We start from the raw sequence: 14,342 nt of genomic DNA, 5'->3' as shown, positions 1-14,342 counted from the left end.
TTGGGAATAAAAGGTGAACACATGCTTAAAATTCTAAGCAAGAATATCATGTCTTCATATTGTGTAATAGATGAAGAGATGCTATGTTTTAAACCCATCTGATTGCATTGTAGACAAAACTAATCTTAAAGAACTATAAAATAAGTTTTCCTCACACACCACTATATTCTCTATCTCTCTTTGAACAATGAAGACCCTTTGTTCTATATTATTTCAATCTCTCCATCTTTCCAGAAAAGATTAATTAGGGAAAAAATTCTTTGATTATCTTATTCATTCACTATACAAAGAATTCAATCATACAATTCAGTAAATGATAACATTGAAATATTGTTCCCAGGCACACTGCAACAGCCAAGACTTTCTTATCCTGTTCCAAACTATGTAGAAAAACTTTCTTTCCTGAATACAATTTTAAAAACGCCTTTCCCCCAAAAAACACTTCCATTTGCCACTACAAATGTAGCTGAGTATCATTTAGCTTGAAAGATGTGAGATTATAATTTTACTGTTAGATTTATGGTTCACGTAGTATGTCTTTATCTAATTTTGTGCTGAAATTTGTATATTCTCTGCTGAGTTTTCATATCCTGCAAAAATAGCTGTTTCTTTTCTCCCAATTGTTAGGGTCCTTGAAAATCAAGGAACTTTCTGAGTTCCTTGTAGTGGTATTTCTGAGCTGACATTATGCCTTATAATATAGTTTTCGATCACTCTAAAGTGTTGTTTCTCAGCTAGGCTGGTAGACACAAGTCAGAAGGTCCCAAGATGACTCAAAAAGTGGGCAGGCTTCTGGATCCTTTTATCCCACAAATTCCTTTGTTCTGATATTTGTTGGTGGGACTTGGGAAGGCACTTTTCATGTGCTCAGGTCCAACTTCTTTTGTCTGATTCAGGTGACATTTTTTTCAGATGACTTTATGATTTGGTTCCTTCTTAACTACTTTCCCTTGTGGGAAGAAATATCCATCTGGTTCAGTTCCAAACTGGGATAAAGACACTGGAAACATGGAGGCTGATTGGAAAGTAGGTTTAATGATGAAGCAGAACCACCTGGTGACCCTGGGCAGCTGACCACATGGAGTTGAGAGTGAAGGGGTTTTATACCTTCTCTTGGACTTGAGCTTCCTGTTCCTCTGCAAGAACATGTATTCTATTGGCTGTTGTTAGACTCCTGTGGGACCATATAGGGGTTACGTAGGCGTCATAGCTGGCTCTCTAAGCAAAGTAGAAATCCTAGGTGTTTATCTGAGTTCCCAGGTTTGGTTGAAGTTTGCTGGGGGGGAGGGTGCAACTGAGATGATGCAATGAAGGTGCTTATGTTCTGAAAGGATGTTGGGCAATTCCTATTATGGCTTAATGATTTTCTCCTGATTTGGGCAAATGGCTTTGTCCTGGTTTGGATCTTGAGTAAGGGTATTTGCTTATGAATAGAGCTATCTCTATTTTCAATAAGCTCTTTATCTCTTAAGTGCTGAAATCTGCTAAGGACTGTTAAGAAAGATGGGGGCTGCTTTCTGTCTCCAAGAGCATTTTTCTCCATCCCTCCTTTAGGGAAACGTAATATTCTGCCTTTTTTAAATATTCCTCAAAATATTTCGTTCTTTGTGCTTCCCACACCCAGAAGCAGCTTTTCCTGGCTTTTATATGCCCTGTTTCTATGCCATCATCATCCTTAGGTATGGCCTAGTCTTACATATTTATTCCTCCCTTTGGCATAGAGTTAAAAAGGAGATGCCACAAAATGGGGCTCAGAGATTACAGGTTGTTGTATGTAGTTTGCTATCTAAAAGCTATGGAGCAACAATATTTTAAGAAAACAGATTTAACACATTGAAAGACTGAGGAAATTTTAACACAAGGACAAATAACACAAACAGAAAAAATTGAACAATTTTCCTTCCCCAGGATCCCAAGTCAGTGGGCAAGATGTGAGCAAACCAAGATTTGAGCAAAGACCACTTCCATCCCTCCAGATATTGGGAAGAATGAGAGGTTGGAGTTTTAAACTTAAGGAATAGAAACTGAATGTTACTTTGCTTTTCCAGATTGCTTCTTTCAAAAGCTCCCATTGTGATTTTATTATTATATTTAACTAATTTAGTCTGCATACTGTGAGCTGCAGTTTTCATGTACAGTCCCTAGAGGTCTCTATATATCACATTTTAAACCTGACAGTTCAACACCAAACCAAATTTTGAAGCACTTTATTTCAAACCCACAATAAATAAATGCAGAACTACCTATAACTTTTAAAAATCTTTAATTATGATTGTTATAACTAATTTTCACTATAATATTATCATAGTATATTTATGATTATGACTGGTAAGGATGAGGACAATGATAAACATTGTAAATCTTCTCTTTTCATCTTGTTCAGTTGAAGATCTCGATTTCTCCATCAAAATTCGGTATTAGTAATATCACTGGAAAGAGAAAACAATGCCAGCCTCAGAAAACTTGTCACCAAACACTTAAGGAAGATCTTAAGATTATTTTAATGTCATCATTAAATCAACATTATTTTAGTGTTTAGAACAATGCTGTCAAATTTCAAAAGACGTCATCATGTTCTCGGTGGCTGGTCAGGTGAAACCACCGGGAGGTCCCACGCCGAGACAACCCTGGGAAGAAGACCGCAGCAAACCGGGTCACCATTACTGCGAAGGAAGTAACACGAAACAGCGGTAGACAGAAGGGAGATTTCATACCGCCTGCGAAAGGCCGAATTCAAGAGAACCGAATTGTGGAGAATTTGGTTACAGTTTCACAACACAGGACCCGGGCGTCGGAGACGACGAACCCTGGCAGCGCGCATCTTAACCGCACAAACAACGACCCGCTTTGCCCTCAGCCCGATTCAGAACGGGTTATTCTCCCACTCAGCAGCTCCACCCATCCCTGAGCGCACATCTCTCTCTCTCTTTCATTCTCTTTTCTCCTCCCCGACCCCGCCTTTCGATCCAGCCAATCCGAGGAAGAGGATCAATATCCCGCGCTCCCCTTAAGACGTTGGGTTGGTCTCCGGCTACTTCATGGGATGAAAAACGGGAGAGAACACAGCCAAGGGAATGATTGACGTAAGGATCAGCCAATCATAGCGGCCTTCTGCACGTGGCAGAGGGAGGGAGAAAAGGAAGGTTAACACCCACCGCCCAATCATTCTCCGCTCCAATAGGAGGAAGCCAATAGGAAGTCAGGCTTTTTTCCCAGTTTTTGAGGTGACGAAGAGAAGACTGTTGGGTTTCTTGCGCGTCGAGTGGTGACGCATCTGACCGTGCGAGCCTGTTAACTCGCGTCAAAGTACATCTAAATCCGGAACCAGGAATTACCTGGATATCTTTACGTGATGGAAAGAACTATTTTGGGTTGTTTGCTCCGTCCCGCTTAGCTCACAATTTTTCCACTGGCAAAACTAAAAAAAAATACAACGGGGTTTCAGAAAATGCTGTTTTCTGGGAGAGCTCCGGCGCCCACTGGAGAGCGTTCTATGTTGGCTTTTTTGGCAGCTGCAGCACACTTAAATACGAGATAGCAGTGTGCTACGGCTGGCAAAAAAGCCAACACAGTCCTAGTTTGCATTAATGGATAGAATGATACCTACATATATTGTTGTGACAAAATAAATAACTAAATAAATAAAAGTGGTATCACATGAATACTGTTAAGTTCGGGAAGTAACGAGGCTGGAGACCAGGGTAGTGACAACAGCTCTTTAATATATGGTGAACCCAGCAACAGGCTGGGGGAAAAACCTCTCCTTTTATACAGTTCTGCTGGAGGCTTCGTCCAATCAGTAACGTGCTGATTTCCCGCTCAAATATTTAAAGGCACAACTGTTAATACATAACACTCCTCCCCTCCCAGAAAACACTTGGTCTTATTTACATATTTATTTACATGTTATTTTTCGACGTAGTCACGCAAATAACCTGGGCGTCTCCTAGTTCTTTCTGACCTGCGCGGTTCAGTTCTGGGTGGTGTTTCGAGCTGGTCGGAGGGGCTGTTTTCTCCTCCCAGCTCTTTCTCTGGGCCGTCGGGCTCTGGATTATTGGCCGACTCTTTTTCTTGGCCATCCGGCTTTGGATTAATTTTGGGATTTTCCTTGCTGTTTCCCTCGGGGACCTGATGGCGTCGCTGGAACTCTGGGACCTCAGCTAAGTCTTGCGCCTCCCCCGGGTCATTGTCAGCTGTGGATTCAAAGTGGTATTGGTCATTACCTGTCTCTGTTGGTTGGGTTTGGTCAGTTATTCGTTTCCTTAACTGATCTATGTGGCGCCGCCACATTCGGTTGTCTGGTAGCTCTACCACATACGATTTTGGCCCTGTTACTTTGTTACTTGTCCTGCGAGCCAACTAGGGCCGTCCCCATAGTTTCGGGCCCACACCGGTCGCCTATGCTCATTTCCTTGTTTTCTAGCTCCCCTTGTAACCCTCGGGTGTGTAATGGGGTTCAAGCGGTCAAGTGGGCACGGAGTTTCCGTCCCATTAGCAATTCGGCTGGGCTTTTTCCCGTGGCTGAGCTTGGGGTTCTGTGCTGGACGGCTAGGAAAAAGTCTATTTTCGTTTGCCAGTCACCTGGCTTGAGCCTGGACAATGCCTCCTTAGCGCTCCGGACGGAACGCTCTGCAAAACCATTCGGCGCGGGGGGGAAGGGTGCAGAGAGGCCATGGCGGATGCCTCCCTCTCCCAGGTACCCTCCAAACTGGGCTGCCGTGAATTGGGGCCCATTGTCGGACACCAGAGTGTCCGGCAACCCGTGAGTTGCGAATAGGTGGCGCAGGGTTGCGATTACTGCTTCGGCTGTGGTGGACTTCATAAGTATGATCTCTAACCATTTGGAAAATGCGTCCACCACCACTAGGAATGTTTGGCCGTGAAAGGGATATTTATTTATTTATTTATTTTATTCTCTCTCTGGAAGATTGCATTATGAACTTGTAAACTGATTCTAGTCCCTGAAAACAAACTGAAAATATCAGCTTATACACTGATCTTAACTACCTTAATTTCCTAACGAACAGGATGCAGCAGGTGAACCTAAGTAGAATCACATCAGATACCTATGCAATTATCACAGCCCCCAACCAAGGCTCTGTGCTCTCTCCATTTCTCTTCTCTCTATATACCAATGACTGCATCTCTAACAATCCATCTGTTAAACTTGACAAGATGCTGTTCATTAATCTTTGAAATAGCACTAGAGGTCTTCCAAGCAGAGAAAATTTAACACAGTATCCATTGGTGAAGCTATATGGAAGGTTCCTTCTTACCTCATTCAGTGCTGTCTGGGTGGAAAATTAACATCACTGCAGAAATATTTGGTTGAAGGAGAAGAGTAGAGCAACTAATGGTCTTATATGTCTTTCAGTTCATTCCTTTTCATTCCCATTAAGCCACTCACTCTAGTTGACAGACAACTGTACCTCATACCTGCTTTGACTTGGGTTAAAAGTTTCTCCATCTCAGGTCCTCATCCATACAAGGGAGAATACCATTGGTGCATGATACATTAAATATTTTATTTTATTCTCTCTCTGGAAGATTGCATTATGAACTTGTAAACTGATTCTAGTCCCTGAAAACAAACTGAAAATATCAGCTTATACACTGATCTTAACTACCTTAATTTCCTAACGAACAGGATGCAGCAGGTGAACCTAAGTAGAATCACATCAGATACCTATGCAATTATCACAGCCCCCAACCAAGGCTCTGTGCTCTCTCCATTTCTCTTCTCTCTATATACCAATGACTGCATCTCTAACAATCCATCTGTTAAACTTGACAAGATGCTGTTCATTAATCTTTGAAATAGCACTAGAGGTCTTCCAAGCAGAGAAAATTTAACACAGTATCCATTGGTGAAGCTATATGGAAGGTTCCTTCTTACCTCATTCAGTGCTGTCTGGGTGGAAAATTAACATCACTGCAGAAATATTTGGTTGAAGGAGAAGAGTAGAGCAACTAATGGTCTTATATGTCTTTCAGTTCATTCCTTTTCATTCCCATTAAGCCACTCACTCTAGTTGACAGACAACTGTACCTCATACCTGCTTTGACTTGGGTTAAAAAGTTTCTCCATCTCAGGTCCTCATCCATACAAGGGAGAATACCATTGGTGCATGATACATTAAATATTTTATTTTATTCTCTCTCTGGAAGATTGCATTATGAACTTGTAAACTGATTCTAGTCCCTGAAAACATACTGAAAATATCAGCTTATACACTGATCTTAACTACCTTAACTACCTTAATTTCTAACGAACAGGATGCAGCAGGTGAACCTAAGTAGAATCACATCAGATACCTATGCAATTATCACAGCCCCCCCCCCCCACCAAGGCTCTGTGCTCTCTCCATTTCTTTTCTCTCTATATACCAATGACTGCATCTCTAACAATCCATCTGTTAAACTTGACAAGATGCTGTTCATTAATCTTTGAAATAGCACTAGAGGTCTTCCAAGCAGAGAAAATTTAACACAGTATCCATTGGTGAAGCTATATGGAAGGTTCCTTCTTACCTCATTCAGTGCTGTCTGGGTGGAAAATTAACATCACTGCAGAAATATTTGGTTGAAGGAGAAGAGTAGAGCAACTAATGGTCTTATATGTCTTTCAGTTCATTCCTTTTCATTCCCATTAAGCCACTCACTCTAGTTGACAGACAACTGTACCTCATACCTGCTTTGACTTGGGTTAAAAAGTTTCTCCATCTCAGGTCCTCATCCATACAAGGGAGAATACCATTGGTGCATGATACATTAAATATTTTATTTATTTTTATTTATTCTCTCTCTGGAAGATTGCATTATGAACTTGTAAACTGATTCTAGTCCCTGAAAACATACTGAAAATATCAGCTTATACACTGATCTTAACTACCTTAACTACCTTAATTTCTAACGAACAGGATGCAGCAGGTGAACCTAAGTAGAATCACATCAGATACCTATGCAATTATCACAGCCCCCCCCAACCAAGGCTCTGTGCTCTCTCCATTTCTCTTCTCTCTATATACCAATGACTGCATCTCTAACAATCCATCTGTTAAACTTGACAAGATGCTGTTCATTAATCTTTGAAATAGCACTAGAGGTCTTCCAAGCAGAGAAAATTTAACACAGTATCCATTGGTGAAGCTATATGGAAGGTTCCTTCTTACCTCATTCAGTGCTGTCTGGGTGGAAAATTAACATCACTGCAGAAATATTTGGTTGAAGGAGAAGAGTAGAGCAACTAATGGTCTTATATGTCTTTCAGTTCATTCCTTTTCATTCCCATTAAGCCACTCACTCTAGTTGACAGACAACTGTACCTCATACCTGCTTTGACTTGGGTTAAAAAGTTGCTCCATCTCAGGTCCTCATCCATACAAGGGAGAATACCATTGGTGCATGATACATTAAATATTTTATTTTATTCTCTCTCTGGAAGATTGCATTATGAACTTGTAAACTGATTCTAGTCCCTGAAAACATACTGAAAATATCAGCTTATACACTGATCTTAACTACCTTAACTACCTTAATTTCTAACGAACAGGATGCAGCAGGTGAACCTAAGTAGAATCACATCAGATACCTATGCAATTATCACAGCCCCCAACCAAGGCTCTGTGCTCTCTCCATTTCTCTTCTCTCTATATACCAATGACTGCATCTCTAACAATCCATCTGTTAAACTTGACAAGATGCTGTTCATTAATCTTTGACTGGGGCTGTTGGGGGTAGCGGTCTGTGGTCAGTCACGATTTCAAAATTCCGCCCAAAGACATACTCATGGAATTTTTGACCCCTGATACAATGGCTAATGCTTCTTTGTCTAATTGGCTGTAGTTCCTCTCTGGGAGGACATCGTTCTAGAGTAGAAGCTATAGGGGCTTCTGTGCCGTTTGAAGTCTATGGCTGAGTACAGCCCCCACCCCATAAGGGGAGGCATAAACCAGCACTAGGGGTAGTGAGTCGTGATATTGGATGAGCAGGCTATCACTTGAGAGCAGGTTCTTTACTGCTTCAAAAGCCCTATTTTCTGACTTTCCCCAAGACCAAACAGTATTTTTCCTAAGAGCCTATGCAGCGGTTCCATAGCAGTTGCTTTGTTCTTTAAAAGACCGCGTAAAATTAACCAATCCAGGAATGCCTGCAGCTCTGCTTTGTTTTTGGGCGCTGGAGCCTTCCTAATTGCCTTAACCTTGCTCTCAGTAGGGTGAATTCCTTTCTTGTCTATCCGGTAGCCCAAGAAATCGACCGATTCGACCCCTATCTGACATTTATTTGTCTTGACTTTTAATCCGGCTGTCCGGAAAATGCTCAAGACCTTTCTTAACCGCTCCCCCAATTCCTCCATGTTTTCCCCTGAAATTAGGACATCATCAAGTAGGAACTACCCTGGGAGCCCTTGCAGTAGTCGTTCCATCAGGTTTTGGAACAGCCCTGGTGCCACACTAACCCCAAATTGCAATCGGGTGCACTTGAATGCCCCCTGTCAACACCGTCTGCGACCGGTCAGAGAGATAGGAGGAGAACCACCGATAAGCGGTGCCCCCACTCCCAATCCCTCCAACCGGCACAGCAGGATACCATGGTCGATGGTATCGAAGGCCGCTGAGAGATCTAATAGGACCAAGGCAGAGGAACAACCCCTGTCCCTGGCCCTCCAGAGGTCATCCACCAACGCGACCAAAGCCGTCTCCGTGCTATAACCGGGTCGGAAGCCAGACTGAACGGGTCTAGATAGACAGTTTCCTCCAGGTGCCGGGGAGCTGCCATGCAACCACTCTCTACAACCTTCGCCACAAAGCGAAGGTTGGAGACTGCGATAATTACTCCAAAATAGCTGGGTCCAGGAAGGCTTCTGAGGAGAGGTCTCACCACGCTTCTTTCTTAGAAGTTTCATGCAAATCCTGAAAGTATAGCCCACCACTCATGGATTTTATTATATCATCAATGTAAACTAAAGCATGCTAATCTGTTAAACTTGACAAGATGCTGTTCATTAATCTTTGAAATAGCACTAGAGGTCTTCCAAGCAGAGAAAATTTAACACAGTATCCATTGGTGAAGCTATATGGAAGGTTCCTTCTTACCTCATTCAGTGCTGTCTGGGTGGAAAATTAACATCACTGCAGAAATATTTGGTTGAAGGAGAAGAGTAGAGCAACTAATGGTCTTATATGTCTTTCAGTTCATTCCTTTTCATTCCCATTAAGCCACTCACTCTAGTTGACAGACAACTGTACCTCATACCTGCTTTGACTTGGGTTAAAAAGTTTCTCCATCTCAGGTCCTCATCCATACAAGGGAGAATACCATTGGTGCATGATACATTAAATATTTTATTTTATTCTCTCTCTGGAAGATTGCATTATGAACTTGTAAACTGATTCTAGTCCCTGAAAACAAACTGAAAATATCAGCTTATACACTGATCTTAACTATCTTAACTACCTTAATTTCCTAACGAACAGGATGCAGCAGGTGAACCTAAGTAGAATCACATCAGATACCTATGCAATTATCACAGCCCCCCCCAACCAAGGCTCTGTGCTCTCTCCATTTCTCTTCTCTCTATATACCAATGACTGCATCTCTAACAATCCATCTGTTAAACTTGACAAGATGCTGTTCATTAATCTTTGAAATAGCACTAATCCCAGGAATGCCTGCAGCTCTGCTTTGTTTTTGGGCGCTGGAGCCTTCCTAATGGGGCTACCTGGGGTCTAAGTTGAAGGAAATAGGGGTCCCCTTGTACTTGCCCAGGCAGTCCTTGAAGACATCTTGAACTCGTTAAAGAGAATGTCTTTCAAATTGCAGTCACTTCTGTAGATGCCAGTCACTCCCATGCCCAGGGCACGAAACCAGTCTAGTCCCAACAGACTGGGCAGAGTTCCTTCGGCGATCGTGATGGGCAGGGTCTTTTGTGAGGGCCGTACTCGACTCGGACGGAGGTGGTCCCTCGAACAGGATGCGATTCCCTGGTAGTCGTGCACTCGTAGCCGCTGTGCTTGCAGGTGACTTGGTGGGCGTGTGAAGGATACTGCAAAATTCCATTCCTTCCCACTCTGGGACCTGCCAGAGGTGGTATTTGCAGTTCTCCGAACTATTCAAAATTTGCACTACCAGTTCTCCAGAACCTGTCAGAATCTGCTGGATTTCACCCTGCACTACATGATACTCTGCAGATAAGCCATGGTAAACATATTCTTTCACGTTTTCAAAGGTAAAATACATTTTAAGTAGTTTTCAAACTATAAATTGTGAGTTGAGCAAGCAGAGATACCTGTGGATTGACACGAGCCATGACATGGCATAAACCAGTCTAGTCCCAACAGACTGGGCAGAGTTCCTTCGGCGATCGTGATGGGCAGGGTCTTTTGTGAGGGCCGTACTCGACTCGGACGGAGGTGGTCCCTCGAACAGGATGCGATTCCCTGGTAGTCGTGCACTCGTAGCCGCTGTGCTTGCAGGTGACTTGGTGGGCGTGTGAAGGATACTGCAAAATTCCATTCCTTCCCACTCTGGGACCTGCCAGAGGTGGTATTTGCAGTTCTCCGAACTATTCAAAATTTGCACTACCAGTTCTCCAGAACCTGTCAGAATCTGCTGGATTTCACCCTGCACTACATGATACTCTGCAGATAAGCCATGGTAAACATATTCTTTCACGTTTTCAAAGGTAAAATACATTTTAAGTAGTTTTCAAACTATAAATTGTGAGTTGAGCAAGCAGAGATACCTGTGGATTGACACGAGCCATGACATGGCATAAACCAGTCTAGTCCCAACAGACTGGGCAGAGTTCCTTCGGCGATCGTGATGGGCAGGGTCTTTTGTGAGGGCCGTACTCGACTCGGACGGAGGTGGTCCCTCGAACAGGATGCGATTCCCTGGTAGTCGTGCACTCGTAGCCGCTGTGCTTGCAGATGGCGCTTGACGGACGGCAGTGACTTCGCCAGGGTGTCCCAGGACATGATGGTGATCGCTGATCCCGTGTCTACTTCAAGCCTGCACCGTACTCCCTCGATCTTGGGCTTTGTAAAATCTTCTTTTCCACTTTGGTTGAGGCGCGCCTATAATGACAGTCGTTTGGTTAGACTTGCGCCTTTCTTGTTTGAACCAATCGCGGCCGCCTTTCCGGTTCAGCGTTTTGATTGATTTGAATTTTCGGGAAGGTTGGGCGCTCTGCAAACCTGAGCTAAGTGTCCTTTCTTCCCACACCGCCGGCATGTTGCGTCTTTAAACCTGCAGCGTTGGCGCTGATGCTGCCCTCCGCAGCTTCCGCTCGTCACGGTCCTCAGTGTCGCGCTTCTCGGTCCGCAGACCTCTTCCTCATCCTCGCCTCACCTTCGGATTCGGACTGAATCTCCTCCTGGTGTACTGGCGTTGGCTTTGCCTCGCCTTGGATTGAAGAGGCTTTGCAGAGTCTCTGCTGCTTTAGTAGACATTTCGTGTGCTCTGGCCTCGTCCAGAGCGTGGCTAGTGTCAGGTTGCTCCTGGCTAGCAGTCGTCGCCGAGGCGGATGTCCTTGACCAGGGATTGACAATGTGTGTCATTAAGGAATATATAAGTCTCACTATTCTAAACTCTATTCACAGAAGTCCAAAATAAATGATATTTTTTAATCTTAAAAAATCCAAAATCTCATGAAATCAAGAGATGTTTTCAAGTTTCATATTATAATCTTTAGCTCTTTAGAAAGATTTAAAAATTCAATACAATTTGCACCAAATTTTAGCAATAATAATCTGGAATGTAATAGAAATCAATAAATTATTTGCTTTAGAATCCGTTAACATTACACTATATCAGTGGTGAAATTCAATTTTTTTTAATACCGGTTCTGTGGGCGTGGCTTGGTGGGCATGGTGTGACTTGGTGGGCGTGTGAAGGATACTGCAAAATTCCCATTCCTTCCCCACTCTGGGACCAGCCAGAGGTGGTATTTGCCGGTTCTCCGAACTATTCAAAATTTGCACTACCAGTTCTCCAGAACCTGTCAGAATCTGCTGGATTTCACCCCTGCACTACATGATACTCTGCAGATAAGCCATGGTAAACATATTCTTTCACGTTTTCAAAGGTAAAATACATTTTAAGTAGTTTTTCAAACTATAAATTGTGAGTTGAGCAAGCAGAGATACCTGTGGATTGACAAGATGCTGTTATTAATCTTTGAAATAGCACTAGAGGTCTTCCAAGCAGAGAAAATTTAACACAGTATCAACAGTAGAGACCTTCAAATTTCTAGGTTTTACCATATCGCAAGATCTAAAATGGACAGCTAACATCAAAAACATCATCAAAAAAGGACAACAAAGAATGTTCTTTCTGCGCCAACTCAGCTCAAGCTGCCCAAGGAGCTGCTGATCCAGTTCTACAGAGGACTTATTGAGTATTGTCATCTGCACTTCTATAACTGTCTGGTTTGGTTCTGCAACCCAACAAGATGGACACAGACTTCAGAGGATAATTAGAACTGCAGAAAAAATGGCTGCCAATCTGCCTTCCATTGAGGACCTGTAGACTGCATGAGTCAAAAAGAGGGCTGTGAAAATATTTACAGACCCCTCACATCCTGGACATAAACTATTTCAACTCCTACCCTCAAAACGACACTATAGGGCAGCGGTCACCAACTGGTGGTCCGTGGACCACTGGTGGTCCGTGGACCACTGGTGGTCCGTGGACCACTGGTGGTCCGTGGACCACTGGTGGTCCGTGGACCACTGGTGGTCCGTGGACCACTGGTGGTCCGTGGACCACTGGTGGTCCGTGGACCACTGGTGGTCCGTGGACCACTGGTGGTCCGTGGACCACTGGTGGTCCGTGGACCACTGGTGGTCCGTGGACCACTGGTGGTCCGTGGACCACTGGTGGTCCGTGGACCACTGGTGGTCCGTGGACCACTGGTGGTCCGTGGACCACTGGTGGTCCGTGGACCACTGGTGGTCCGTGGACCACTGGTGGTCCGTGGACCACTGGTGGTCCATGAGAAAATTTTGGTGGTCCACAGAAAATTATTTGCTTTAGAATCCGTTAACATTACACTACATCAGTGGTGAAATTCAATTTTTTTTAATACCGGTTCTGTGGGCGTGGCTTGGTGGGCATGGTGTGACTTGGTGGGCGTGTGAAGGATACTGCAAAATCTCCATTCCTTCCCCACTCTGGGACCTGCCAGAGGTGGTATTTGCCGGTTCTCCGAACTATTCAAAATTTGCACTACCAGTTCTCCAGAACCTGTCAGAATCTGCTGGATTTCACCCCTGCACTACATGATACTCTGCAGATAAGCCATGGTAAACATATTCTTTCACGTTTTCAAAGGTAAAATACATTTTAAGTAGTTTTTCAAACTATAAATTGTGAGTTGAGCAAGCAGAGATACCTGTGGATTGACACCGAGCCATGACATGGCATAAACCAGTCTATGCAAACAAGCAAAACCCCATCTGTGGGTGCAGTCAGCACACAAAACTACGCCCCTCTTGTCCATGGAAAAAACTCTCCATGGAACTTGTCCCTGGTGCCCAAAAATTGGGAGCTGCTGATCCAGTTCTACAGAGGACTTATTGAGTATTGTCATCTGCACTTCTATAACTGTCTGGTTTGGTTCTGCAACCCAACAAGATGGACACAGACTTCAGAGGATAATTAGAACTGCAGAAAAATGGCTGCCAATCTGCCTTCCATTGAGGACCTGTAGACTGCATGAGTCAAAAGAGGGCTGTGAAAATATTTACAGACCCTCACATCCTGGACATAAACTATTTCAACTCCTACCCTCAAAACGACACTATAGGGCAGCGGTCACCAACTGGTGGTCCATGAGAAAATTTTGGTGGTCCACAGAAAATTATTTGCTTTAGAATCCGTTAACATTACACTATATCAGTGGTGAAATTCAATTTTTTTTAATACCGGTTCTGTGGGCGTGGCTTGGTGGGCATGGTGTGACTTGGTGGGCGTGTGAAGGATACTGCAACATCTCCATTCCCACCCCACTCTAGGGAAGCAATACTGCAAAATTCCCATTCCTTCCCCACTCTGGGACCAGCCAGAGGTGGTATTTGCCGGTTCTCCGAACTATTCAAAATTTGCACTACCAGTTCTCCAGAACCTGTCAGAATCTGCTGGATTTCACCCCTGCACTACATGATACTCTGCAGATAAGCCATGGTAAACATATTCTTTCACGTTTTCAAAGGTAAAATACATTTTAAGTAGTTTTTCAAACTATAAATTGTGAGTTGAGCAAGCAGAGATACCTGTGGATTGACAAGATGCTGTTATTAATCTTTGAAATAGCACTAGAGGTCTTCCAAGCAGAGAAA

The 14,342-nt window shown here is 43.6% G+C and overlaps 1 protein-coding gene across 1 annotated transcript in view; it reads right to left on the bottom strand.

The window, feature by feature from the left end:
* Positions 1-2,330: 2,330 nt before the first annotated feature.
* Positions 2,331-14,342, bottom strand: part of ANAPC10 (anaphase promoting complex subunit 10) — a 68,537-nt gene continuing 56,525 nt past the window's right edge. Inside the window, exon 6 of the mRNA XM_058193562.1 lies at positions 2,331-2,429. Within this exon, the coding sequence (XP_058049545.1) occupies positions 2,405-2,429 (25 nt within the window). The 3' untranslated portion in view covers positions 2,331-2,404. The remainder of the gene's footprint in view (positions 2,430-14,342) is intronic.

The sequence above is a fragment of the Ahaetulla prasina genome, chromosome 8, assembly GCF_028640845.1.
Source record: "Ahaetulla prasina isolate Xishuangbanna chromosome 8, ASM2864084v1, whole genome shotgun sequence".
Lineage (NCBI taxonomy): Eukaryota > Metazoa > Chordata > Lepidosauria > Squamata > Colubridae > Ahaetulla > Ahaetulla prasina.
This window is presented reverse-complemented; position numbering and strand designations above follow the sequence as displayed.